Here is a 22,457-nt window from a genome sequence, read left to right as displayed (position 1 = left end):
TGCTGGTGAAAATTTGCGAAGCTTGATCAACTGGTATGGATTATGTAGCATTCAGCTTAATGTCGTGCACCACCAGCTAATTTGAAGCACAGTTAAAATGAAAATTAGTGTGAGTAAAAGATATTGTTCGATTTATTATTATAAATACTTTATTAGATAATAAAAAATTGTATATCACTATTTAACGGATACAGTTTTCAAATGGGGCTCAGCTAAAGACAAAATCAAATATGTATTTATCAATATATATATATTTGCGCTTTCTGTTGTTTTCCGTTACTGAAGAGGGTCAATTATGACGTCAAGAGCACCATCGATAGTTCTTGCATTTGCGATGTATCGATAAGCTGCCAGCCAACGAGCTAAATTAATCGATATTCAAAAATTTAAACTTGTAACGGATAAAAACGTGCTTTTCGTGTCTGTGATAATCTTTATTATGAATTTAGAAAAGAATCTATAAATAAATTGCATAAATAATAAAAGTATACATGAATTAATCGACTTAACTAAGGTATGCATTTATATAATTAGCTAATACGAGTAATAGGTATGCAAGAGTCTACTTAACTAATTAAACAGAACATTTCGTGCACAAAAATCCAAATTTGTTTCTCTCTCTACAAATTTCTTTTGTACAATTTTTTGCTGGCAAACAATCTCTGTGCACTACGTGAACAATATACAGACAATCAATTAAACTATGTACATAAATTTAAGGATTTTAATTCTAAAAAAATTTGCGGCCTGATAGCAAAAAAAAAATTTGCTAATTTGCCACGCCTACAATTTAATGCATATCAGCTAAGTCTAAAGTAAATATTACTTATTCTGGCTACATGGTCATTTTTTTTTTTGCTTTTTTTTTTTGTATAGAAACTTTACAGCTTTTTGCTAAAAACTAATGTCTTGTTTGTTTTTGTTTTCTTCTGTTTGCAGACAATTTTCCAGTTAAAAATTATGTTTTTAATTTTAATCTCAATTGTGCAGTAGAAACTACCATAACTTGTGTGTGTGGTGGGGTTTTCTTTTCAGTTTTCCATTTTCTTTAATCAATTTGAAATCAATCTGGCTTTGATTACTTCTCGTTCTTGAGCGGCATGCCCTCCTCCTGGGCCACGTCGCCGATCTTCTTGCGTTCCGGCGGATTATTCCAGGACTGCAGCTCGCCGGTGCCCAGGATAACAAAGACCACGGCGGCCGAGATGTAGGTGCCCGCCAAAATCCAGAACACAATTTGCCACTGATGGAACGAGGGCTAAGGGTTTAAGGGGTTTAAATATTATTCTCCATCGCTGGCTATATTATTTTCGAGTTCACTCACATTCTTGAAGGTCAGCGCGCCGACCATCCACGTGGACAGAAAGCCGCCAAAGGAGGACAACGAGTTGGCCATGCCGAAAATGGTGCCACTGAAATTGGGCGCTATGTCCAGGCCATTGCCCAAATAGCCGGCGGTGACGGCGCCATGGGCGAACAGGGCCAGCGTAAAGATTGCCACCGACCAGGTGGCGTCCATGCCGAGGAACACCTGAGCCACCATCAGCAGGCCGGGCGTTACGAGTGCTAAAAAGGAGCAAACAAATTTAAGGCTTAGAATATTTTAAAGCATTTTTTGCGATTTCCGCTCATTTTCCACGGCTGCGGGTGAAATTGTCAAAATCATGCAACTCATATTCATGAGCTTTTTATGTTGAGCTTTAAGTTTGAAGTTTGAAGTTCCTCTAAGGAAACCAAAGCATAAAACCTTTGAAGCTCCACTCCCCTCCGTTTGGGGTGGATTTTACGAAAGGCGTGAAACAATTGGAAATGGGTTTGCATTCGAATCCACGCCTATCTAAACTTTTCCCCACGGTGTGGTGGATTTAACGAAAAGTGTGAGACTTGACTCAAATGAATTGAAAACGAGTTTGAATCCGACGTTTGCCCAATTTTCGGTTTGCGTTCTTTCCACGAAAGGCTGAATATTACGAAAAGAATGAAACTGCCTCATTTAAACAGAAAAGGTTTTAAGGCCCATTCTCCGCCTAGTTGTAGTGGATTTTTCAAAAGTGCGCCCAACTAATTTTCGGCGGAATGATGGAATTACGAAAAGGATGAAACTGCGATATTTAAACACACAATTTATGAGTTTTGGAAACCTTTTCCGCTTATTTTCCACACTTGCGGGTGGAATTAGCCAAAAACCCAACTACTTATAATAAGAATGTCAGCTTCTTAGCTTTTACGGCCTGGACTTTATGTCAGTCAATCAGTTAGGATTAGCTTGGGGTTTTTTTGAAATGTAAAACTTACCGAATGTGGTAAACAGTTTGCGTGTTGCTGTGGTGCTCAATGTGCCCTTCTGGCGCAGATGATCCGCCAGATAGGAGGAGGCCACGGCCATCACATATTTGCCCAGATAGGGCAGCGACGAGAACAGGCCGTTCTGTAAGGGAGCACAAAGCAAAGCTTAGCAACAACAAGCAAAAGGGCAGGCAATAAAAAAGACTCACCTTCTTGATGTCAAAGTGCAGAATCTTGGACATGAATGTGGGCAGCTGATTGATGACCGTGAAGAAGCCAAACACGGAGAGTCCGTGGGTTATGATTATAGCCCAAACGGCCGGGGAGCAGAGCAATTGGCCCCAGGGCACATAGCTGGGTCGCTTCTTTGAGGTGGATGTGCCGATGGCCTCCTCGATCTCGCGTCGCTCCTCGGCCGAGATTCTCGGATGCGTCGCGGGCGTCTCATAGACAAACGTGAACCAGCACAGCGACCAGAGCAGCCCAATCGCACCCGTCAGATAGAAGACACTGGCCCAGCCGCAGACCGAGATCAGGTAGCCGCAAACGGGCATTGTTATGGCAGCGCCCAGCGAAGAGGCTGTAAATTGAGAGAAAGAGAAAGAATTGGGCTTAAAAATTAGATTGGAATAAGATTAAACATGAGCAAGATCTATCAAGCGTGGCTCTTCCCTTTGCTCCATACAATGCATGGAAAATGCAGATTTGATTAACTCGGGTAATCAGAGTCTGATCTTTATGAGATTTTGCAGGGATTAATTAAGGCACAACCAAGTGTGCGCATAACAAAGCTCAGGTTTCTATCATTAAATATAAGTTTTAAGCCCGATTTATCTTGGGAATGGAAGGAGCTACTCAAAATTGGAACTGGGTTTAGTCTGGGTAAGCTATGCGAGAAACTACACACCAAGTATGCAGCGACTAGCTCTTTCAATCCTCGAGTTATGCTCGAGAAACCATTTTAGAAAATCGATATTTATCGATATTTCGTAAATGGGATAAGATATTGTCAAGACAGAACAGATTTTGAGATCAATGCCGACAGACAGACATTTCGCATATAGATATGGCCAAATTTCCTCCATTTCCTGCCAACTTTTCCAGCTACTCACCCATCATGTTGGACATGAACTTGGAGCGATCCATGGGCGGTATCCAGACAGCGGCAACGGGATGTATGGCCGGCCAGGAGGCGCCCAGCATGAAGCCGAGTGCCACACGAACGACAATCAGCATGACGTAGCTCAGGTGCGCAGCGAGGGGCGTGACCAGGGTCAAGAGACTGGCCCACAACATGGAATGTCCAAAGACGCGACGACCGCCAATCAGTTCGGCGAGTCGACCGCCGGGCAGTTCGGTGAGCACATAGCCCCAGAAGAAACAGCCCAGCACAAAGTTCGTCTGGTATGTGTCCCAGGGGAAGCGCTCCTCGTAGACATCGACACCGTCGGTGCCGTTGGTCAGGATGCCGCCGGCGGGTGCCAGGCTCGAGGTGCTATTCCCCGCCAGACTCTCATTCCCCGCTGCCATGTTTGCTGTGATATTTGGCATAACCATGTCCACGATGGCAATCGTCAGGTTCACTGGAGGGGTAGGAATAAAAGCAAATAAATCAAATGGCCTGGACATATGCTTTATCCGGGGCACTTACCTCGCAGGGCATAGTTCAGCATAAAGCCGAGCATTGTCAGCAGATTCAAGACTTGGCGACATGATAGCAGATCTGCAAGAGCCAAAAATAGTTCAGAGATTAGAATAAGTCCACTTCATAATTGTGTAAATATATTATATTTATGAAAAATATTATACATATATGATTATTTCAAGATTTACAAATTAAGCACGCACAGCAAAACATTTTGTGTCAGTTCACGAACTAGTTCCTTCGAGCAGGTCAATGTGTGAACTATTGCTTGGCAACAGTGCTGCCAATCATTTAAAGGGATTGCCCAAAGTGCTGCCAGTTAATTAAAAGCTTGAAAAGGTGCTGCCACTTGCTTAAAAACTTGGCCTACTCCTACATGTAGACACTTAATCTATTAAAAACTTGAAAACAAGGTGCTGCCAATCTTTGAAAAGTAAAGCTTATTTCTACTTGTGAAATGTTAATCAATTGTAGAGTTGACCAAAGTTATGCAAAGCATTACAAAATAATGCCCAGTTCCATATATGAATTGTCCACCAAGTTAGGATTGGTAACAGACTTTGGAAAAGTGCTGCCAATCATTTTAAAATAAAGATTAATCCCGCATGTAAGCTATCAATCTATAAAAGAGTTGACCAAAGTGCTGCCAATTTATTTCAAGCTGTAATAAGTGCTGCCATTCGATTAAAATTATGGCCCACTCTCACATGTGAACTGCTAATCAATGAAAATGTTGACCTAAGTGCTGCCAATCATTAAAAGTAAAGACTGCTATCGCACGAGAGCTGGCAATCAATTTAAGATTTGGCCAAAATGCTGCCAAAGCCTTGGTAAAAGTGCTACCAATCATTAAAAAATAAAGCCTACTCCCATATTTGAACTGCCAATCAACTAAGGAGTTATCCAAAGTGCTGCCCACTTATTTTTTAGCTAGGAAAAAGTGCTGCCACTCGTTAAAAATGACAGCCTTCCTCCACAAGCTAGCTTCCAAAGAAAGAAACCTATTCTCAGTTCGTTTGTTCTATTGAGGTATTTCACAAGAGCTCTGAAAAAAACCCATAAAATTATAAAAGACAACTTTCGATCGGTCTGATTATTATCAAAATAAGTACAACAAATGAATGCTTTATATATTTGACATGGTCGCGCGCGTGTATGGAATATTCCTAGAGAATAATTCAGGCTGATAAGAAACAGGCTGAGGAGATCTGTACAAATCGCGGATCGGAAGTTCGTTTGCGAACAATGAGGAACCGGTTCGAACCGCTTTACAATTCATTTGAACCAGTTTTGCAAGACAACTCAAAATCTGGCATCCACCTGAAAACTATCGAGCGGATTTTTCTGTAAGCCTGATGTAATACGTTGTTTTTATTGCATGTCTCTCGCGATAAGCGCATTTATTAACTTTATTAACGATGTGATAAAACTCATTAACAAACTAACTGTCAATATTTGACCTCAATACAATGATAATATTAACAGCAACAACGACAACAGAATTGCACATCAATTTGATTTGCCCGATGGGCGCAGCTCGCGCCCAAAAGTAAAGAAGAGCTATTAAATTACAAGATAAATCGAATTCCACGAACAAAATTAAAAGGCAACTTTGTCATGGCAAACACATTTAACATGACGATTATTTAACATGATGATGACTGTCAACTGCAAAATTGGCATCAAATGTGCTCATTAAGCAAATCAACTTATTTCTTTCTTTCTTTCTCTGAGCTCCTCGTTAGTTATTAAAGATTAAAGAGCCAAAGTGCATTGAATTGAAGATGGTGCAAAAATGCGGAAGGCCGATTCGTAATCAACAAGCAGGAACGCTTTATGGTTGATGCTAACGAAGCTTGAATACCCTTTAATTTGGTTTGATATTACATTTTTTTTTTTTGGGTTTCAACTTCGAGAGGCGGGTTTTAGACCTAGACTAAGAAGCTTACGCTTAGATAGAGAAAAAGGCGAAAGTCGTTTTTGTAATAAACAAGTCGAAACTTGAATACTCTAGCTTGGTATAATATTAAATATTTTGGAGGAGGAGGTTTGAACTCCAGAATTCGAGGCTTACGCTAAGAAGGAGAAAGATGATTTTGTAATGTTGACGAAGCTTGAATACCCTACATTGTGTGTGATATGAAATATTTAACAGCTGTTTGAGCCCTTGACTTTATTACAGCAGAAACACTTTGAAATAGGGTAAACTTTATATAACATATTATTATTATTTAAAATATCGATTCTTTGCAGTTTCTTCAGCAATATCTCAAGCCTCCGCAGCGAATTCCTTCAGAGCGTTACATTTTTCGTTTAGAAAACTAAATGCCCGACGGCAGGGTATACTATATAAAAACTGCATTAATTTGGAATGCCATTGAACTCGCGCTCGAAGAGGCATCCAACTGCAATTTGCGACAGTTGCGCGTGTGCATAAATTTTTGTAAACTTTTTTTTTTTTCTTTTGAGCATTTTTTTAAGGCTGATGTGAGGCAACAAAAGCGGCTTTTTAGCTGCAATCAGCCCAATCAAAGTGAAGCGAGAAAGCGGCCGCGTCGTCCACTCGACGTTATCAATGGGCCACGCCCCCCCCCCCCCCTCCACTGCCGGTTTGGCACCACTTGACCAGGCTTATCACACGGCATGTCTGGCGGCTGTCTAGTCTGGCCACGCCCACCTGCTTCCCGTTTTTTTTTTTTTACGGTTAATCAAATGCAAACGCATGCACAGACATTGTATCTGAAAGATACAATTGGCATATTTAAATAAGTGGCAGCACAGAAACTCGCTTCGATTCCCACAATTTGAAAATATTCCAAGTCTGTGGAGCGTCTATTAGATACCAGAAGTCCCCTAGCCCCAAATATAAAAGCCGTGAGTCTCAAAAATGTCATATGCAAATGTGCTCAGAAATTGCAACCTGTTTTTTTTTCAAGACTCCCGCGACGACCTTCATAATATATCTTTTGCTTTCATCTATTTTCGAGTTATGTATCTAAAACTTTTTCGAAATTCTTAAAGCCGTTTTTAATACTTTGGCCTTAATTGGCTTAGCATGAATTGCTTGATGGCAGCTTAACGTCATGGAAAACTTTGGATGCAACAAAAAAAAAAATAAAAGCAGAATTATTCTATTCATAATTTCTTTCATTTTTTTTTGTTTTATGACACTTTAAATCAATGCTAAGTGAGCGTGTCTCTGGAAATGCTCATTGATAGACTCCGATAAGAGCACGATTGCCGCCGGAATTTATTTATAGCAAGAGATTTACAATAGCTATAAATAAGGCGAGCATAGGCATTACGAGAATGGAACGTCTAGACCGGAAATAGCCGAATTAAATGCTTGAAATAATTGCGAGATAAGCTTAAATATATATGCAAATTATTTATAGATACAAATAATTAAAATGTTAATTTATTAAAGCGAAAAATGCAGTCATTTGTACCAGCTCTAAAAACAGCTGAGCCAAAAAGCAAAGCGAACTAGATTTTTATCAATAAGATTTTTAAATTTATATCAAATTTTGTCAAATTTAAAATTGACTTTTTGTAAATATAAGATGTGAGTTCTGAGAAATGTTTTTTCTATAAAAATTACCAGGGCTGCAAGCGCAAACAAAATATGTTCCGTGGTTTAGTTCACGGTTCCAAAATGACTTCCCTGGAATTTCGATTCATTTTTACTGAACCAAAATGCAAACTGAACCACATATTATTTGTTTGGCAATTTTTATGCTTAAAATAAAATGTTTAATTATAAATTTATTTGTTTTAGTGACATCTAAATATAGAATATGAGCTTGGGAATGTGGAAGACCAAGTTCATGAGTTAAACAATAAATACCAGGGCTGCAAGCACAAACAATATGAGGCGAGCCAAAAAAAATCTTAGTTAAAATATAGTTTGTTTAAAATAAAATATTTAATAAAAAGTGCAAGTATTCTAAGTTACGGAGTGTGGAACACAAGGTTCACGAGGTTCCGGTTCCTCCGAGAGAACATGGGCTTGATATTTATTACAAGCTTTAAACTTAGCACAACATATCAAAAATAATGCTTAAAAATTAGAAAATTACTTTATTTAAAATATCAAGTGCCAATTTCAGAATGTGAATTAAGTGGTTCACGAACTGAATCCACCAAGCAGGAAACTGCTTTCAACCGTGAACTGAACCACAGAGCATCTCTTGTTGTCGCCAGCAGCCCTGGTTTTGATTATGAAAAATGCATTGCTTTTTTCAAAAATCACGCACTTTATTTAAAACCACAACACAAATTGTATTTGGCTGAAGGGTGTTTGTACGGACTCAGCTTTGACTCATCCCCAGAATTGTTAACGCCTTCCAAGAATACTCAAAGTTGTCGGCCTTTGAGCAAGTTTTGTATTTATTTCTTATTTTTTTGTTTTTTTGTTTTGATTAATTGTCGCTGAAAACGTTTTTGTGTTTTGTATCCAGCTGAAAACAAGATCCATACCGGCCAGAACCAAATATTTTGTATGCGCTTCAAGCGAAGGCTGAACTTTGTGTTTTACAAACAAATTAAAAAAATAAAAAAGAAAAAACCGGCTACAAATAAAACAAACCGAAATTAAAGTCATAATTGAACGACTAATTTGCAGCCCAGTTGAAAAGAGACAAACAAATAAAAAGTAAACAATTTAAAAAATTAAAATGAAGCTAATGCACTTTAGCATTTATTAGCTTTCGTTTTTAAGCCAGACGCACAATGAAAAAAAACAAAAATTGAGTTTGCTTAAACAAAAAAATAAATGAATTAAATACGCATCCAGTTTTTTAAGCTAAAAGCATAAAATGCTCATAAAAAAAGGTAAATAAAATGCTCAAAAATAGCCGCAAGAAAGCGAGGCTCACAAAATATTCGCAGGCAGCAAAAATGTGCTGAAAATGTTTTTGGGGCCAAACGTGCTACTAAAATAATTATTAATATTATTATTATTATTATCTTTTCTGTTCTTATGCTAATTTCTGGCGCAGCATGTGATTCGGAAACTTCAAGCTGCGATTCGCAGTTCAAAATCGAATCATTTGCAAAGAGTTCGTTGAGAGTTGAAAAGAAACAAAATAAAATTTCATCAATTTGCATATGTAAAAACAAATGAATACAAATAAATAAAAGTATTGGCAAATGTTTTTGACCGCACGAGAAATGTTTTCAATTTAAAAGACGCATTTCCGGCACTTTTCATAATATATTTGACGTTTGAGAATACATTTAATTATTGTCATATATTTACAATTTATTTTGTTGGTTTTTTTTTTAGCTGTTAGCTATTTTTAAAAGCTTTGCGCTTGAGTTCCTTGGCTCAATTAAAACAAAATAAATGCCGGGCACTCGCCTCTCTCTCTCTTTTCCTTTCTTTCCCGCTCTGTCTCTATCTATATATATATATGCATATATGTCCACAGATCTATGTTCTTTTATGATCTTTTATCGGGCATTATAATTCAAATCAAAATATATGTAACGCTTAATAGAAGACATTCCCGAATACTAGCGAGCATTACCCGGCCTTGCCCGGCGCAAGTTTTTCGCTACGAATTGTAGCTTTTACTTATTAAACCAGTTGAATGTGTTTGTTTTTTTTGTAGTGGAAATAAGTTAAGAGGCGATTGGACGAATCTTTGATCTGAACGGATCTTTAACACTCGCTAAGTCAGTCAGTCAGTCGGTCAATCAGTCAATCAGTCTGTTCGACATGGTTCAAAATTTCCCAACCCCATAACTTGCTCAAATCTCATCCGATTTTCAAAAGGTTTACCTTTTTGTTCATGGTTTGGCCTCTTAATTAACTTGGCATCAAAACCTGGCAACATAATTTTTGGTCGAAATTCATGTGGAAGTGGTACCCCAAAATATCCTATATAGACATGGATCAAAATTTCCCACCCCCATAGCTCAGTCAAATCTTATCCGATTTTTATAGGGTTTCGCTTTTTGTTCATGGTTGGGCCTCCTTATAAACTTGGCATCAAAATCTGGCAACATTATTTTTGGCCGAAATTCATGTGAAATTAGTAACTCCAAATATCCCATATAGACATGGGTCGAAATTTCCCAACCCCATAACTCAGTCAAATCTCATCCGATTTGAACGAGGTTTACCTTTTTGTTCATGGTTTGGCCTCTAAATTAACTTGGCATCACAACCTGGCAACATCATTTTTGGTCGAAATTCATTCCTTTACCAAGTTCATCAATATAACTGCAAGCCCAACAACACTAGGATCTATCTCTAAAGGGTATTTCGCCTACGTTGTTGTCAATTATATCCGTTCGTGCCTGTTTTTGTTTTTTGTTCTGCGTCTTGTGTTTTGTGCGCGTTTGCTGACCTTCAAAATTTGCACTTAACTATATATGCGGTTTAAGACACTTGGGCATATAGCCTCGACCGACTGTGAGATCTCTTCGGCTGGTGCTAACATACATATATGTATGAAACGTGTGGCATTTATCCAAAGGCGCATGTGATCCGTGTGTTTTTCCTTATGGAAAATTTGCGCTGCCAAACAATGTCGACGTCAGACGCTCAGCTATGCTTTTGTCAATGTGCCAATAGCTATGTATATGTATCTTACATGTATTTATATCTGTATCTATGCCCCTGAAGGTGCGCCCAAATCACAAGCTAATTGTTCCAGCCATACAGAATACCTGCCACACACATATATATATATATATATATATATATATATATATATATATATAAGACTACAGTTTGTTTAGCTAAATATGTCGATTTGTGTTGGGTTTGTTTACACTCGCATTTCTAACTGTCCGCCTGTCCGTCTGTCTGTCTGTCAATTGTTGGCATTGTTGACTCGCCTTCTAGATACAATTATTAGCTTGTCAACTCGGTCAACTTGTAGATGCATTTCCGTTTACGTTATTATTGTGCAGCTAACTGATTTCCAATGCACAATTTTACGGAACTGGCCTTGTTTAAACTATTTTTCCCATTTTTTACATACCCTGTAGCCATTCGTAGTGGCTTTAAGGGGTATTCTAAAGTTGAGCGGGAGGCATTTCCGAGGACATTTCACGTATGTATGTATGTTTTTGGTCACATTTATTGTCGTTCTTATACCAAATAATGATTCTCAAAATAATCGATAAAATAAGTAATCAATAAATATCGATTGTCAAACTCGCTTTTTTGTCAGTTTCCCAATACAATATGTAGCTATTTATGTATGCTAGATCACAATAATGTGCTCGGAAATAAGAATAAGCACAAATTTATATCCTTTTTGTTAACTACTAATTATTTTCTTAAAACAATCGATATATATCGATAACTTATGGGAATTTTGAGATTCTTTCAAGGGAAAGACATTTTTATTCCCGATCACGAAGAAAACATAATCGTGCATCAAATTGAGGACAAATTTATATTTTTCCGATAACTTCTACTAATTTTCTTAAAATAATCGATAATTATCGATATTTAGCTTGTGTTATATTGCTAAGCGACAGACCTCATATATTTATTCTTGATCAGGATAAGATGATTCTCTTATATCAATCAAGAAATAAATAACCGATAAATATCGATCAGCTTGGTTTTTTTAGACGTTTTCAAAAGAAAGACTTCATATATTTTTCCTGAACAAGTTCTTGTATATCAAATATGGGACAATTTAATTACTTATCGATAACTTTCTACAATATTTTAGCGAAAAGAATCGATATCAAATCAATTGAATTGAAACAAATATTGTGGTGGTTTAAGACAGCAGCTCAGGCATTGGTACAGGGTATTATGCAGTCGATCAGACACGCCCAGGGCAATATTAATTATTTTTTATGGCGTTGCCACTTGAAATGTTTTGTGCATTGAATTCACTTCAATGCAATTTACGAACAAATGTTGAAAACTCAGTTTTTCCCTTGACAATAAACGTTTTTTGAAGCACAAAGTTCCCATTTGCAGCTCTTTCTTATCGTATTAACATTCAATTGATTGCGCCTTTGTATAGTATATAAACCAATTATATAGAATGCCATGCTTAATTTGATGGATGCATCTCTTGCCTTTAACATTGTCCTAGTTTCGTTCCTGCGGGTAAATTCCATGACGAACATGGAAAATTTGTACACACATTTTGTCGCAGAGATTGGATTCGGTACGGTTTTGGTATTTGTGCTCTGATTGGGTATTTGCACTTGTTGCGCTTTAGTACAAAGTGCAATGCGGGAAAAGTCGCTGATGACAGCCGGCAGCAACAATGTACAAATCGCATCTGATTTATTGGACATGGACGAGATTTATGCGAGCCCTGATAAGACCTGAACATTCCGCAATCAACCAGCTGTAAATAATATCTCCCTCACTTTTAATTGGGTTTCAGATTCGGAGATAATAGTTTTTATTGTTGCGCTGCTCTCAAAGTAAAAGCACACATTTCGGCCTTAAAAAAAAATTGCCTTGCGATCGGACAATAAACTCCGAAGTCAATCGGAAAGGCATAAGTCAAAGATTGACGCAGAGCTGCAAAGTACTTAGTTAGATTCATTATAAGGTTCTCCCAACTAGATATTAGTTTATATATTTTGCTTTCCTTTTTCTAGGCATATTCATTATAAGTTACTTCCATCTAGATAATAGCTTATAAATTGTCTATAGATTGTTTTCAATTAATTATATACATTATATTAGCTTTGTTTAATGCATATATAAATTAATTAGCTAGCCGATCTGTTTACCTGCTTAACAGATAGTTCTCGATTTGCATCTCACAGCGTGTTTATTTTCGTAGCCCGTCATTTGTTTGTGTTTATTATACAAGTTCTCTAGAAATAGGGGGCTCGTCCGACAGCTAAACTCGCATATTACAGCGCCCGGCTGGCAAACAAACAATATGTATACATACTTATATATATATTGCCTAATTGTAAACAGAATTTGCGCTTACGAACTTTGAAATTTTGGTAATTTGAGATTTTTCCACTGGTAAATAAAACATATATATATATATAAATGCACGAGCTTATTAAAGAAACGGAGACGAATTTTATGGCACTACTCATGGTAACAAGTACGAAATGCTGACTGACAGTTGGAGAGAGTGAGAGTGAGATCTTGACCTTAAGATACCCTGTAGACAATGATACAAAAGCTTTATGGGCTTTTGGGTAATATAAGAAATATATATATATAAATATAGTATATATTTTTATGATAGTACCAAAGAAACGTGCCACGTTTGCAGTTAATGCCCATGATAGACCTTAAGATACCCTGTTGACAATATAAAACTGTTGATATCAGCTTCTTGATTGGATTTTCGATTTTTGTCTAAGAACTTATAAAACAAATATAAATATATGATTTAAGGGCGTGTTTAACTTTAATATACCCTGTAACAAATGTAGTTTTTTGAGTAAATTCAAGCAATTTCAAGAATTCATAATTGAGAAATTGAAATCAATGAAAATTAAAGTAAATTGACTTGAAGATACCCTGTACTAATTGGGGTTGTTGAAGTACATTGCTTAAGACGTAAAAAGGAAAATTTTGTAGAAATTCCTTATTGTACAAATATTTAAGCATACAATTAGTTGACCTTAAGATACCCTGTAATTTATACCAACGCAACTATTCGACAATACGATTAACTTTATTGATTTGATGACAATTTCTTTTGAATGGGAAAACTCCCGGGAATCTTTTCACATTACAGGGTATAAGCAGTTGCAGCTACTGATGTATGGCATTTTATATTAATTATTATCAAATAAATTTCTATACACACGACTTGGACACTGAGGCTTATCTGACAAGTCAGACTTGTGTACGCCGGAGCAGGGACACGGCCGGATCGAGAGACACAGACATAGAAATAGAAGTAGACATCGAATCGGTTCAAAGTCGGCGTGCGCGGCACTTTTTTTTTATTTTTGTTTCTATATTCTATTTAATTCATTCATTGGATTTGATTTAATTAGACGATCAGTGACCGGCGGCATTCTTGAACTTTCCACTGAGACGATTGGAATTTTATTTTAATTTATATGTTTTTGAAATGCGTCTTATAATTGCGCTAAAAGTGTGCCATGGACCGGAAACATGAAATTATGTGCACTTAATGGGAAATAAACACACAGCCACACACACACGCACACACAACTTGTCTATCCAATTTGTAGTCTTATCGCAGTACTGACAGGTTTTCGCAATCGATTTGCATTGTAATTGTGAGTTGTACAAAAATATGCAAAAATAAAAAAGTAATAAAAAGCAAAAACAAAATCTTTACAAAGTTAGGAGAATAACGTGCTCAGCTTCAAGTTCCAAGAAACTAATTAACGTCAATTTGAAAAACACAAAAGTTTTCTACAACAAAAATAAATACTCGAATGTGCTTAATTGAGTCATATGAAAAACACCATGAAGAAAAAAAAGAACACAAAGCTCCATTAAATTTTTCATTAAACAAAGCCGTTTTTAATGACAATTGTTAACTGTCAAAAAAAAAAGGAATAATAAAAGATTGAATGCCGAAGAATAAATACACTTCAAGATATCTTGATATCTAGAAGAGTTTTTCATTGAGGAACTTCGACTTACGTCGATCGTTCCTATGGCAGCTATATGATATAGTGCTCCGATCCGGCTGGTTGCGATATATGTACCATCTGCCGCAAGGAAATGGTCCTATGCAAAGTTTCATTAAGATAACTTGACTGGGCGCAGAGTTCACATAGATAGGTGAATAGATGGATAGCTAGAACATGAATAGTTCGATTCTTTGATCAAGAATATTTATGCTTGATGGGCTGGAATATAGGAATAGATATTCTTAAAGAGCTTGGAGAACTACAATTACATATTTAAGATCGTTTTCCCTAACGCTGCAGATAAGGAATATAAATATTGGATAGATAAATAGATATATGTAATTTTAAAGGGTCGAAAGATCTTAAATCATACATTAAAGATAATTTTGTAGGTTTCTAATAACGAATATCTATAATTTATGGTTTCGTATCGTTTCGAGGTTGATAAAGATATATACATATATATATAAGTATATATCAAAGTAAGATATTTAGATATATTCTGAAAGGGTTTGGTAATCTCTAATCACACATTCAAGATCTTTTCCTCTTTTGACACCGATAAAGCTTATATATACTTGGAAGATCTATATGTTACACAGTTAAAGAAAAAATTCGAATACACTCAGGGTACAGAAAACACACAACAAAGTAATGAAAACTTCACGTGGTCTTTGAACCGACATTAATAATACCGTAAATTGATCTTAAATTTTATGGAATTAGTCATAGGGCGGCTTAGCTAAATTTCATTAATCACACACACACACACACACACACACATGTAGATATATATACAATACTTGTTTTGTGGTTTACCAATTGCGGCTGTTGCTAAGATGAGACCTTATCAGGGCTCGACAACTTGACATGTGTTTATGGAACTAAAAACGTGGCATTTAATTACATTGAACGCGTCATTTCTTAAACAAAACAAAACTCGTTTATTACAATGTTAATATATATTAATCTTACAGCTATTTGCATTTGCATGCGAATTTAAAATGGAAGGCAAAAATATCAGGAAAATGGGAATTTAGATAAATTATTGGAAAATGATTTGTCTAGCGAAAATCTTGCGGCGAAGTTTCTGGTTCAAACTCAGTTTAGAGAATTTTTTAAGCCTATTGCAAATCCACTAAGGAACCCAGTTAAATGTTAGACAAAGGGGCTTATAAGCAAGTCGCAGCGGTTTTTTAAATTCCACCTGTACGGGTGAAAATGGAGCAGAAACTCATTCTATAAGAGTTTTTTGTTTAGCGATCTCAGCGTTGTTAGAAAATTCACCTGCAACTGCGGAAAACTAGTGGTAAATCATTTTATAAGAGTGTTTTGCTTAACAGTTTGAGCACTGTTAGAAATTCCACCTGTAGCTGTGAAAAATGCGTGGAAAACTATGATGTGAAAAGTTACACCCGTAATTGTGAAAAACGAGTGGAAAGCCATTCGAAAAAGGGGTTTTGCTTAACAACCGATTGATTTTAAGCCTTTTGTCAAAGATCTTTGGTTAATGGTTGAGCAAACAATATTTGAAAGTTAAAGAAAATACATTTGGATCGGGCAAAGCTGGGCAATAACCACTTTTACACACACACACACACATTTTTAAACATTATTATTAATTGTTTTTTCTTTAGTCTCCAGTCTTGCACTTGCATATATTAAATAACATTGCGCACAGACGACCTTCGCCTGCGCAAAATGCATTCGCAATGCGATACTTAATGCATATCGGCCCATATAAAAAATGGTTATTATATTTATTAGTTGTTTTTTTTTTGTTTTTACCTTCGAGCAGTTAGTCAAGTGCAGGGACACGGAATAATGAAGTGTTTATGCTGTGATTGGATCGCATTGCGAACGACGTGGGCGTCGACTGCATTGCAAATAGTTAACAATAAGCTGCATATCAATTTATTTATTTATTATTATTTAATATGTTTTGTTGTGAGTGTTAAGAGTTATAACAATTTACATAATTGTTCGTGTTGTTCTTATTAAACATTGATTGAAGGACAATTTGCTAAATGTGCCAGCAACTCGTGTGACTTGAGGCAACGCCCCGCTCCGCCCCCCAGCACACCTGCCCGGCTGTGGCTTATTTTTAGTCGTGCTAATTGCCAGCTTTAATATCTGATTAGCACATTTGGCTTATCTAATGAGTTCGGGTTATAACCAACTATCGTATCATGTGTGGCCATTGTCTCTGCTTGACTGACACTAACCCACCCCACCGCCCTCACCCGACCCCTAGGCGCGTCGCCCTCTCACCCAGTGTCTGGCCGTGTAGCCAAAGTGCTAAAAAGCTAAAATACTCAAATAACCTGACGCTGATTTGGCTATTCACGTTTTATTTTTATTATTATGGGGTTTATTTCTTTTTTTTTTACTTTTTTTTTTTTGCTAACGCGCAATTCTCATCGTCAAATGAATACAATAACAAAAAGTTTAATTGCAATGCCGCACAGTGGAATCACAGCCCTAGAAAACATCTCAAAAATGAGATAATGGATTATAGATCAAAGATTATAGATTGTAGATTCATTTAAATATCTAGCAGATATCTTGCTGAAATTATGCAAAATCGTTATTTTCTCAGTTCCTTTGGTATTTTGGCCACAAAAATTGTATTTTAGCTCCACTGTGCCGTGTAAACTTGAGTCGCTGGAACTAGCCCACCCCCACGAACCAATTGTTGGCCGCCCCGTTGCGGACGAAACGGCGAATACACTTAGTCAAGCGACGTGTTCAGCTGGCGTGACTGTGATAATTTGTTTGCATAGTTTATGGTATTTATGAGTAATCCTCGAAATGTCACAACAATGGCGTCATAAGGGCCAGCCAAGCGACAGAGCTGGGAGCGGATGATGTTATCCGGTTTATTCTGACAACGCCCAAGCCAATGAAGGACATGTTGATGATGGCATAGCTAATATTGAATATTTGTCAGGGATTGACGCAAATAATTTTTGGTGCTTAATGTTAATCAAACTAATCAGAACTTGACAGCCGATAAATATAACATATTTTATTAGCTCCGAGTAATGTCTAAATCTCTGCAGAAAGCCTTGAAAGAGTTAAGCACTGCTTGTTACGAGCACTGCTTGCCCTTGCACTGCTTGCAAGCTGACTTAACTATCAGGTGTCATCTTAGCATAAAATAAACTAGAAATTAGATAAGGTAATACTCTTTTTTGATATATAATTTTTAAAATCAAATTGAATTGGTAGCTAGAAAATTTAATTTGATTAAAAAAAAACTAAAAATGATATTGAAATTGGGTTAAATAATCAAAGCTGGCTTAACTATCAGGTGTCATCTTAGCATAAATACATCTCGAAATTCCTTAAAGTAATTCTCGTTTCGATACTTGATATGTAAGTTTTCTTAGAGACTTCATTAAATTGGTGTTTAAAGTTAAAGAGAATGAAAGAAATTTAAATAGGTTTGCAGTTTTAACTATGAGGTGTCATCTCAGCATAGAAATAGCTGGAAATTCTATATATCATTGGTCACTCGCAAATTAGAATCAAAGTGTTCTTACTTTTCAAACTCAAGATTAGAATATTATTCATATTTTTATAGAATATATTTCCCTTTTTTTTTTTGATATTAATTTTGTAGAAATGGGGCATACTGAAATTGGTATTTTTCTAGAAACTAAGCAATTTAATTTGTCTGTATTTTAATGGAAAATTGAGTTGAAAAAACTGGAGCGTAATTAATTTAAAGGCAGCACACTTTGATACCCTTACAAACTGTACGTTCGCTCGTTCGTTGCGTGTTTATTCATGCGCAACATTCAATTGATTTGCAGCCTCAATTAAAGTTGTTCCACTTGACACCAATCGAGAACTGTCAACAATAAAATATAGACACATATATCGAGGGCCTGTCCGCCCAGTCGACAAATTAGTCTCTAACTGAATTTCCTATGCGTGCTATTTGCCGTTTCAATTGAAATTTTCTTTTATTTGTTCTATCAGAGCGCAAGAAAGAAAAGGGGGCTCGTCTTATGGCTAGGGGCAGACTTACTTCGTACTCTTTGCAGGCCGCGTCGCTCCGTGTTCGACATGTCGCACGTTTGAGCTGCAAGGAAAATGTTATCAATAGAATTTCGTATTAGAATAGTTATTATATATGATTTATGGTAATGATATCATGTGATGTGCATGTCTTAGCTTATATGTAGACGCCAAGCTAATGAAACTATGCCCCTTGCCGATATCTTTTCTTATCTTATCGCTAACTCGCACATCTCGTCTCGTGTACGCCAACTGTGACCCGAAACGTGCTCGATAACATATTGAGTGTATCTACCTGTCGTTGCCAGTGCAAACAGTTGAACAGATTGCGACTCGAAAGGTGAACAAGAAGGTGGGCTGGCGCACATGACTCAGCGCCAAAAGGAAGTTCACAGATAACGTCGGGCCACATGATACAATTTAAAGAATGAACGGACGAGCTGCCCATTCATAACTAACTCATCCAGATAGAGGCAACTTAGCACCTGGCAGGGTCTAGAGTCTAAGCGAGCGGGTCTAGAGTCTGCTTATCGTGAATGCGGCCCAAAATCAAATGCAAGCACCAAATATAAAATAGAACCCTATATATATATATATATGCACCAATAAATCCATTAATATAATTGTTATCTCTGATAGTTTTACTGGCGCCATTGATAAATCACAACTGCTGTCAGCAAGCTGAGGCAATATGCAGGAGATAAAGCTGGGAACGAATGGACTAGGACTTGAGTAGGTTTCCAATTTAAGCATATCTGAGATATAGCTTAAGGCCATATGGCACTCAGATATAAGAACTTTTCGATATAGGAATTCCGCGTAACTTGAGGAAGTTTAAAAAATATGAAACTAAGATCTAATTGCTTCTGGCTATGAGAATTGTTGCGAGTATGACAAAGCTGGCATTTGTACTGGCCAGGCTCAAACCAAAACTCAGCTTGAGGCTAGATTTGGAAGCTTAGAACTCCCTCTACCTCATCGCAGCCCATTTTTTCTTAGTCTTCCGCCCTCTTTGAACCTCCCAATGAATTAGTTTAGAAGTCAACTCTTGGAATTAATCAAACTTTGTGAAATTCTGCCAGTCATTTTATTTAAATTTCTGCTATTTTTCGCTCAGTGCACAAGTATGCTAATTTTTTTTTTCTGTGTGCACATGTTTAAGTCCAGACTGCATAATAATCAGTGTCAAGTTCTAAGTTCTGCCCTAGCAACCGACCGCCCGTAAACATATGTATTATCCATTATCAAAGCAACAGACAACTCGGTCAATTTGTATAGAGTGCAAATATTTGGCAACAAACCGAGCACAATTGCCTTGTTACAAACATCTAACCATATATGTATGCCCCGTACCCATGGCTGGAAAGGGTATGCAGGGTATATGTGTTGCAGGCAACAGTCGAAATCGATTTGAAATATGCTCAATCGGAACAATGTGCGGCTCTTCTGTCATCTCTCTTTGATATCATCTTCCATTTATATATTATCGATAAATAAAAAATTGTAGAGTATTCAAATATATTTTATAATATTTTGAGTTCGGAAACTTCCTCTAGTTTTGTCTTTCGATATATTTTCCCATTTACAAAGTATCGATACAAATTGATTTTGAGGTATTTTTCAACATAAATGTTAATTTTTGGAAACTTTCTTTAGAGACTTCTTATTCTTTCTACCATTTACAAATTATCGATAGAACCTTGCACTTTGGTATACACACACTTTTTTATGACATATTTAAGAAGATATTCAAGAAAATAAAAATCGGACTATAAGCACCGAAGTTAATGCGGGAATGCATTTTCCATTGTGTGGAACTTGGAATATGAGAAGTGCAGCATGGGAACTGCTCAGTGTCCAGGGTATCGGCTAGTCGAGCACTCTTACTTGTGCTATATATGTAACTGTCGTTGTCCTTGTTAGACATGATTATTCCTCAGCGTGTTGCCATGTTATTAGCCGCATAAAACGCGGCGTCTCTCATTCGATGTGCTTATAATTAAATATACTTATAATTGTACAATTGTGTGACTTGGGCATTGGCTACATACGACATATGTATGTCTGTATGGCTGTATGTCTGTATGTCTATATGCGAATATTCAGGCATTCGTCTGCCCATTTCGAATCGTACGTCATCTGCTGACTAAGGCCTCATCTATATATATATACATATATATTTATCTATCTATGGACAAGTATTTTGCTTCTTAATCTTTTTCAACTTTTACTGACAATATAAATAAATAATCACAGTTTAGTTTACATTTACATTTCTGTTCGGAGTATCTTTAAGATACTTTTCCTGATAATGTGCTTTCTAAGGGAAAAGTTTTTCTTATTGTATTTAATTGAAATTTCTGCAAACTTTATCTTATCTTGATTGCAATTAAAGCCTTGTTCAGCCCACAAAAACCTTATTTATTGATAGAAGTTCAATTCATTAAATTGAAATTGAATTAAATTCAATTTAATTGACTTTGTTTGAACACTTAACTATTTTTTTTTTTTAAACTTTTATTTTAGTTTTGAAAATACTAACTAAAATAATTTAATTAAAATTTTTATATTAGTCAAAAAAATTCTTACTTAGAAAAATTTGCATTTTTCTAAAATTCATTTTTTTTTAAATACTTGAAAATTGACAACAAAAAGATTTTATAACTTTTTTGTTACAAAATTAAAATATTTAAAATTTGTTTATTTTTAATCACATTTCTTATTTTAAATAAGTTTATTTCCGAAACATTTTTGAACTTTGAATAAGTTTGAACTTCCATAAATAATAATTTAAATAAATTATATTTTCATGAAAATATATTTTTCCACTATTTATTTTTACTTTTAAAGTATTATTAGTATTATTAAAAACATTTTTCATACATCTATTTTTTTTTAAATTTACCTTAAAAGCTTCTGATAAAAAACACTTGCACAAAAAAACTTTCGCTTTGAACAGCAACTGTTAATAATTAAAAAAAAAATTTACTAATTAAGCCCGCAAATTCCTGGAATTTAAAAGTATTGAACAGTCGCCCCACTTAAATGTCGCAAAAAAAATGGATTTCCTGGAAATCTTGAGAAATATAAAAATACGTTTTTGTCTATATTTGGCACTCACCTTGAACTTAAGGATGTTTAAAAACGTGAATCGTTTACAGCTAGCTCTGTAATTAGCACAATTTGTTGTACAGTTTAATTAATTTACAGTTATTTCACACTGTTTCCAAACAGAATGCGCGTCAAAAACAAAATTCACGCGCGTTTTTTTTTTTTTTTGTGAAGGATTCTTTTTTTTCTCTGGATGTCACTGTCACACTTACATGCATATATGCACACACACACACACCCACAGAGAGAGGGAGAGACACGCACGCGTTGTATTACAGCAATTAAATGTACATAACAGTAGTTTTACGTTTGCTGTTTTTATCTCTTCTCTTTTGCTTGTTTCAGTTTTATTTTATTTTTTTGTCGGTCTTCTTGAAAATCGTTGTTTTATTCTCAAAAATGTTGTTGCGGCAGCTGTTTTATTTTAGTTATGAATAGCACTTTGAGCGCAACGCATGCGCAGGCAACATTTAAATTTAAGCTAATTTTCTTCAGACGATTTCGACCAGAAAATTTTCGAACAGTTGACGGCAGCGGCGTCTGAGTTGCGCCTCTGGCTCTTTGCCTGTGCTTCGGTTTCGGTTTGTCTCTTCTGCTGTTTGCCTGCGCCTTTGCCAGCTGCTTGACACTCCGATTGTTGGAACTGAACTGAAAATGTTGCCTGTGCGACAGTCGCTTTTTCTTTGCTGCGAGCTGGCGACGCCAGCGCTGTTGACGTCGACGCTGCCGCTGCCGCTGACGCAGACGCCGAAGCTGACGCTGACAGCATTGGCGCTCGGTTCAATGCTGTGCTGTTTTTACAATG

The 22,457-nt window shown here is 36.4% G+C and overlaps 1 protein-coding gene across 2 annotated transcripts; it reads right to left on the bottom strand.

Moving 5' to 3' along the window:
• Positions 1-413: 413 nt before the first annotated feature.
• On the bottom strand, positions 414-22,303 carry LOC6635711 (sialin). Of its 2 annotated transcripts, XM_002059224.4 has the most exons (8): positions 21,663-22,303; positions 18,552-18,605; positions 3,938-4,009; positions 3,399-3,869; positions 2,496-2,866; positions 2,296-2,428; positions 1,325-1,566; positions 414-1,258 (listed from the first exon to the last, which is right to left on the bottom strand). In XM_002059224.4, the coding sequence occupies exons 2-8, from the start codon at positions 18,589-18,591 to the stop codon at positions 1,079-1,081; spliced, it is 1,509 nt and encodes a 502-aa protein (XP_002059260.1). In that variant the 5' UTR covers positions 18,592-18,605; positions 21,663-22,303; the 3' UTR covers positions 414-1,078. The 2 variants fall into 2 exon arrangements, with proteins under 2 accessions (XP_002059260.1, XP_070065607.1); XM_070209506.1 differs by lacking the exons at positions 18,552-18,605; positions 21,663-22,303 and adding an exon at positions 4,135-4,159.
• Positions 22,304-22,457: the final 154 nt, after the last annotated feature.

The sequence above is a fragment of the Drosophila virilis genome, chromosome 4 (genome assembly GCF_030788295.1).
Source record: "Drosophila virilis strain 15010-1051.87 chromosome 4, Dvir_AGI_RSII-ME, whole genome shotgun sequence".
NCBI lineage: Eukaryota > Metazoa > Arthropoda > Insecta > Diptera > Drosophilidae > Drosophila > Drosophila virilis.
The sequence above is the reverse complement of the archived record's forward strand: the minus strand, read 5'-3'. Positions and strand labels throughout refer to the sequence as shown.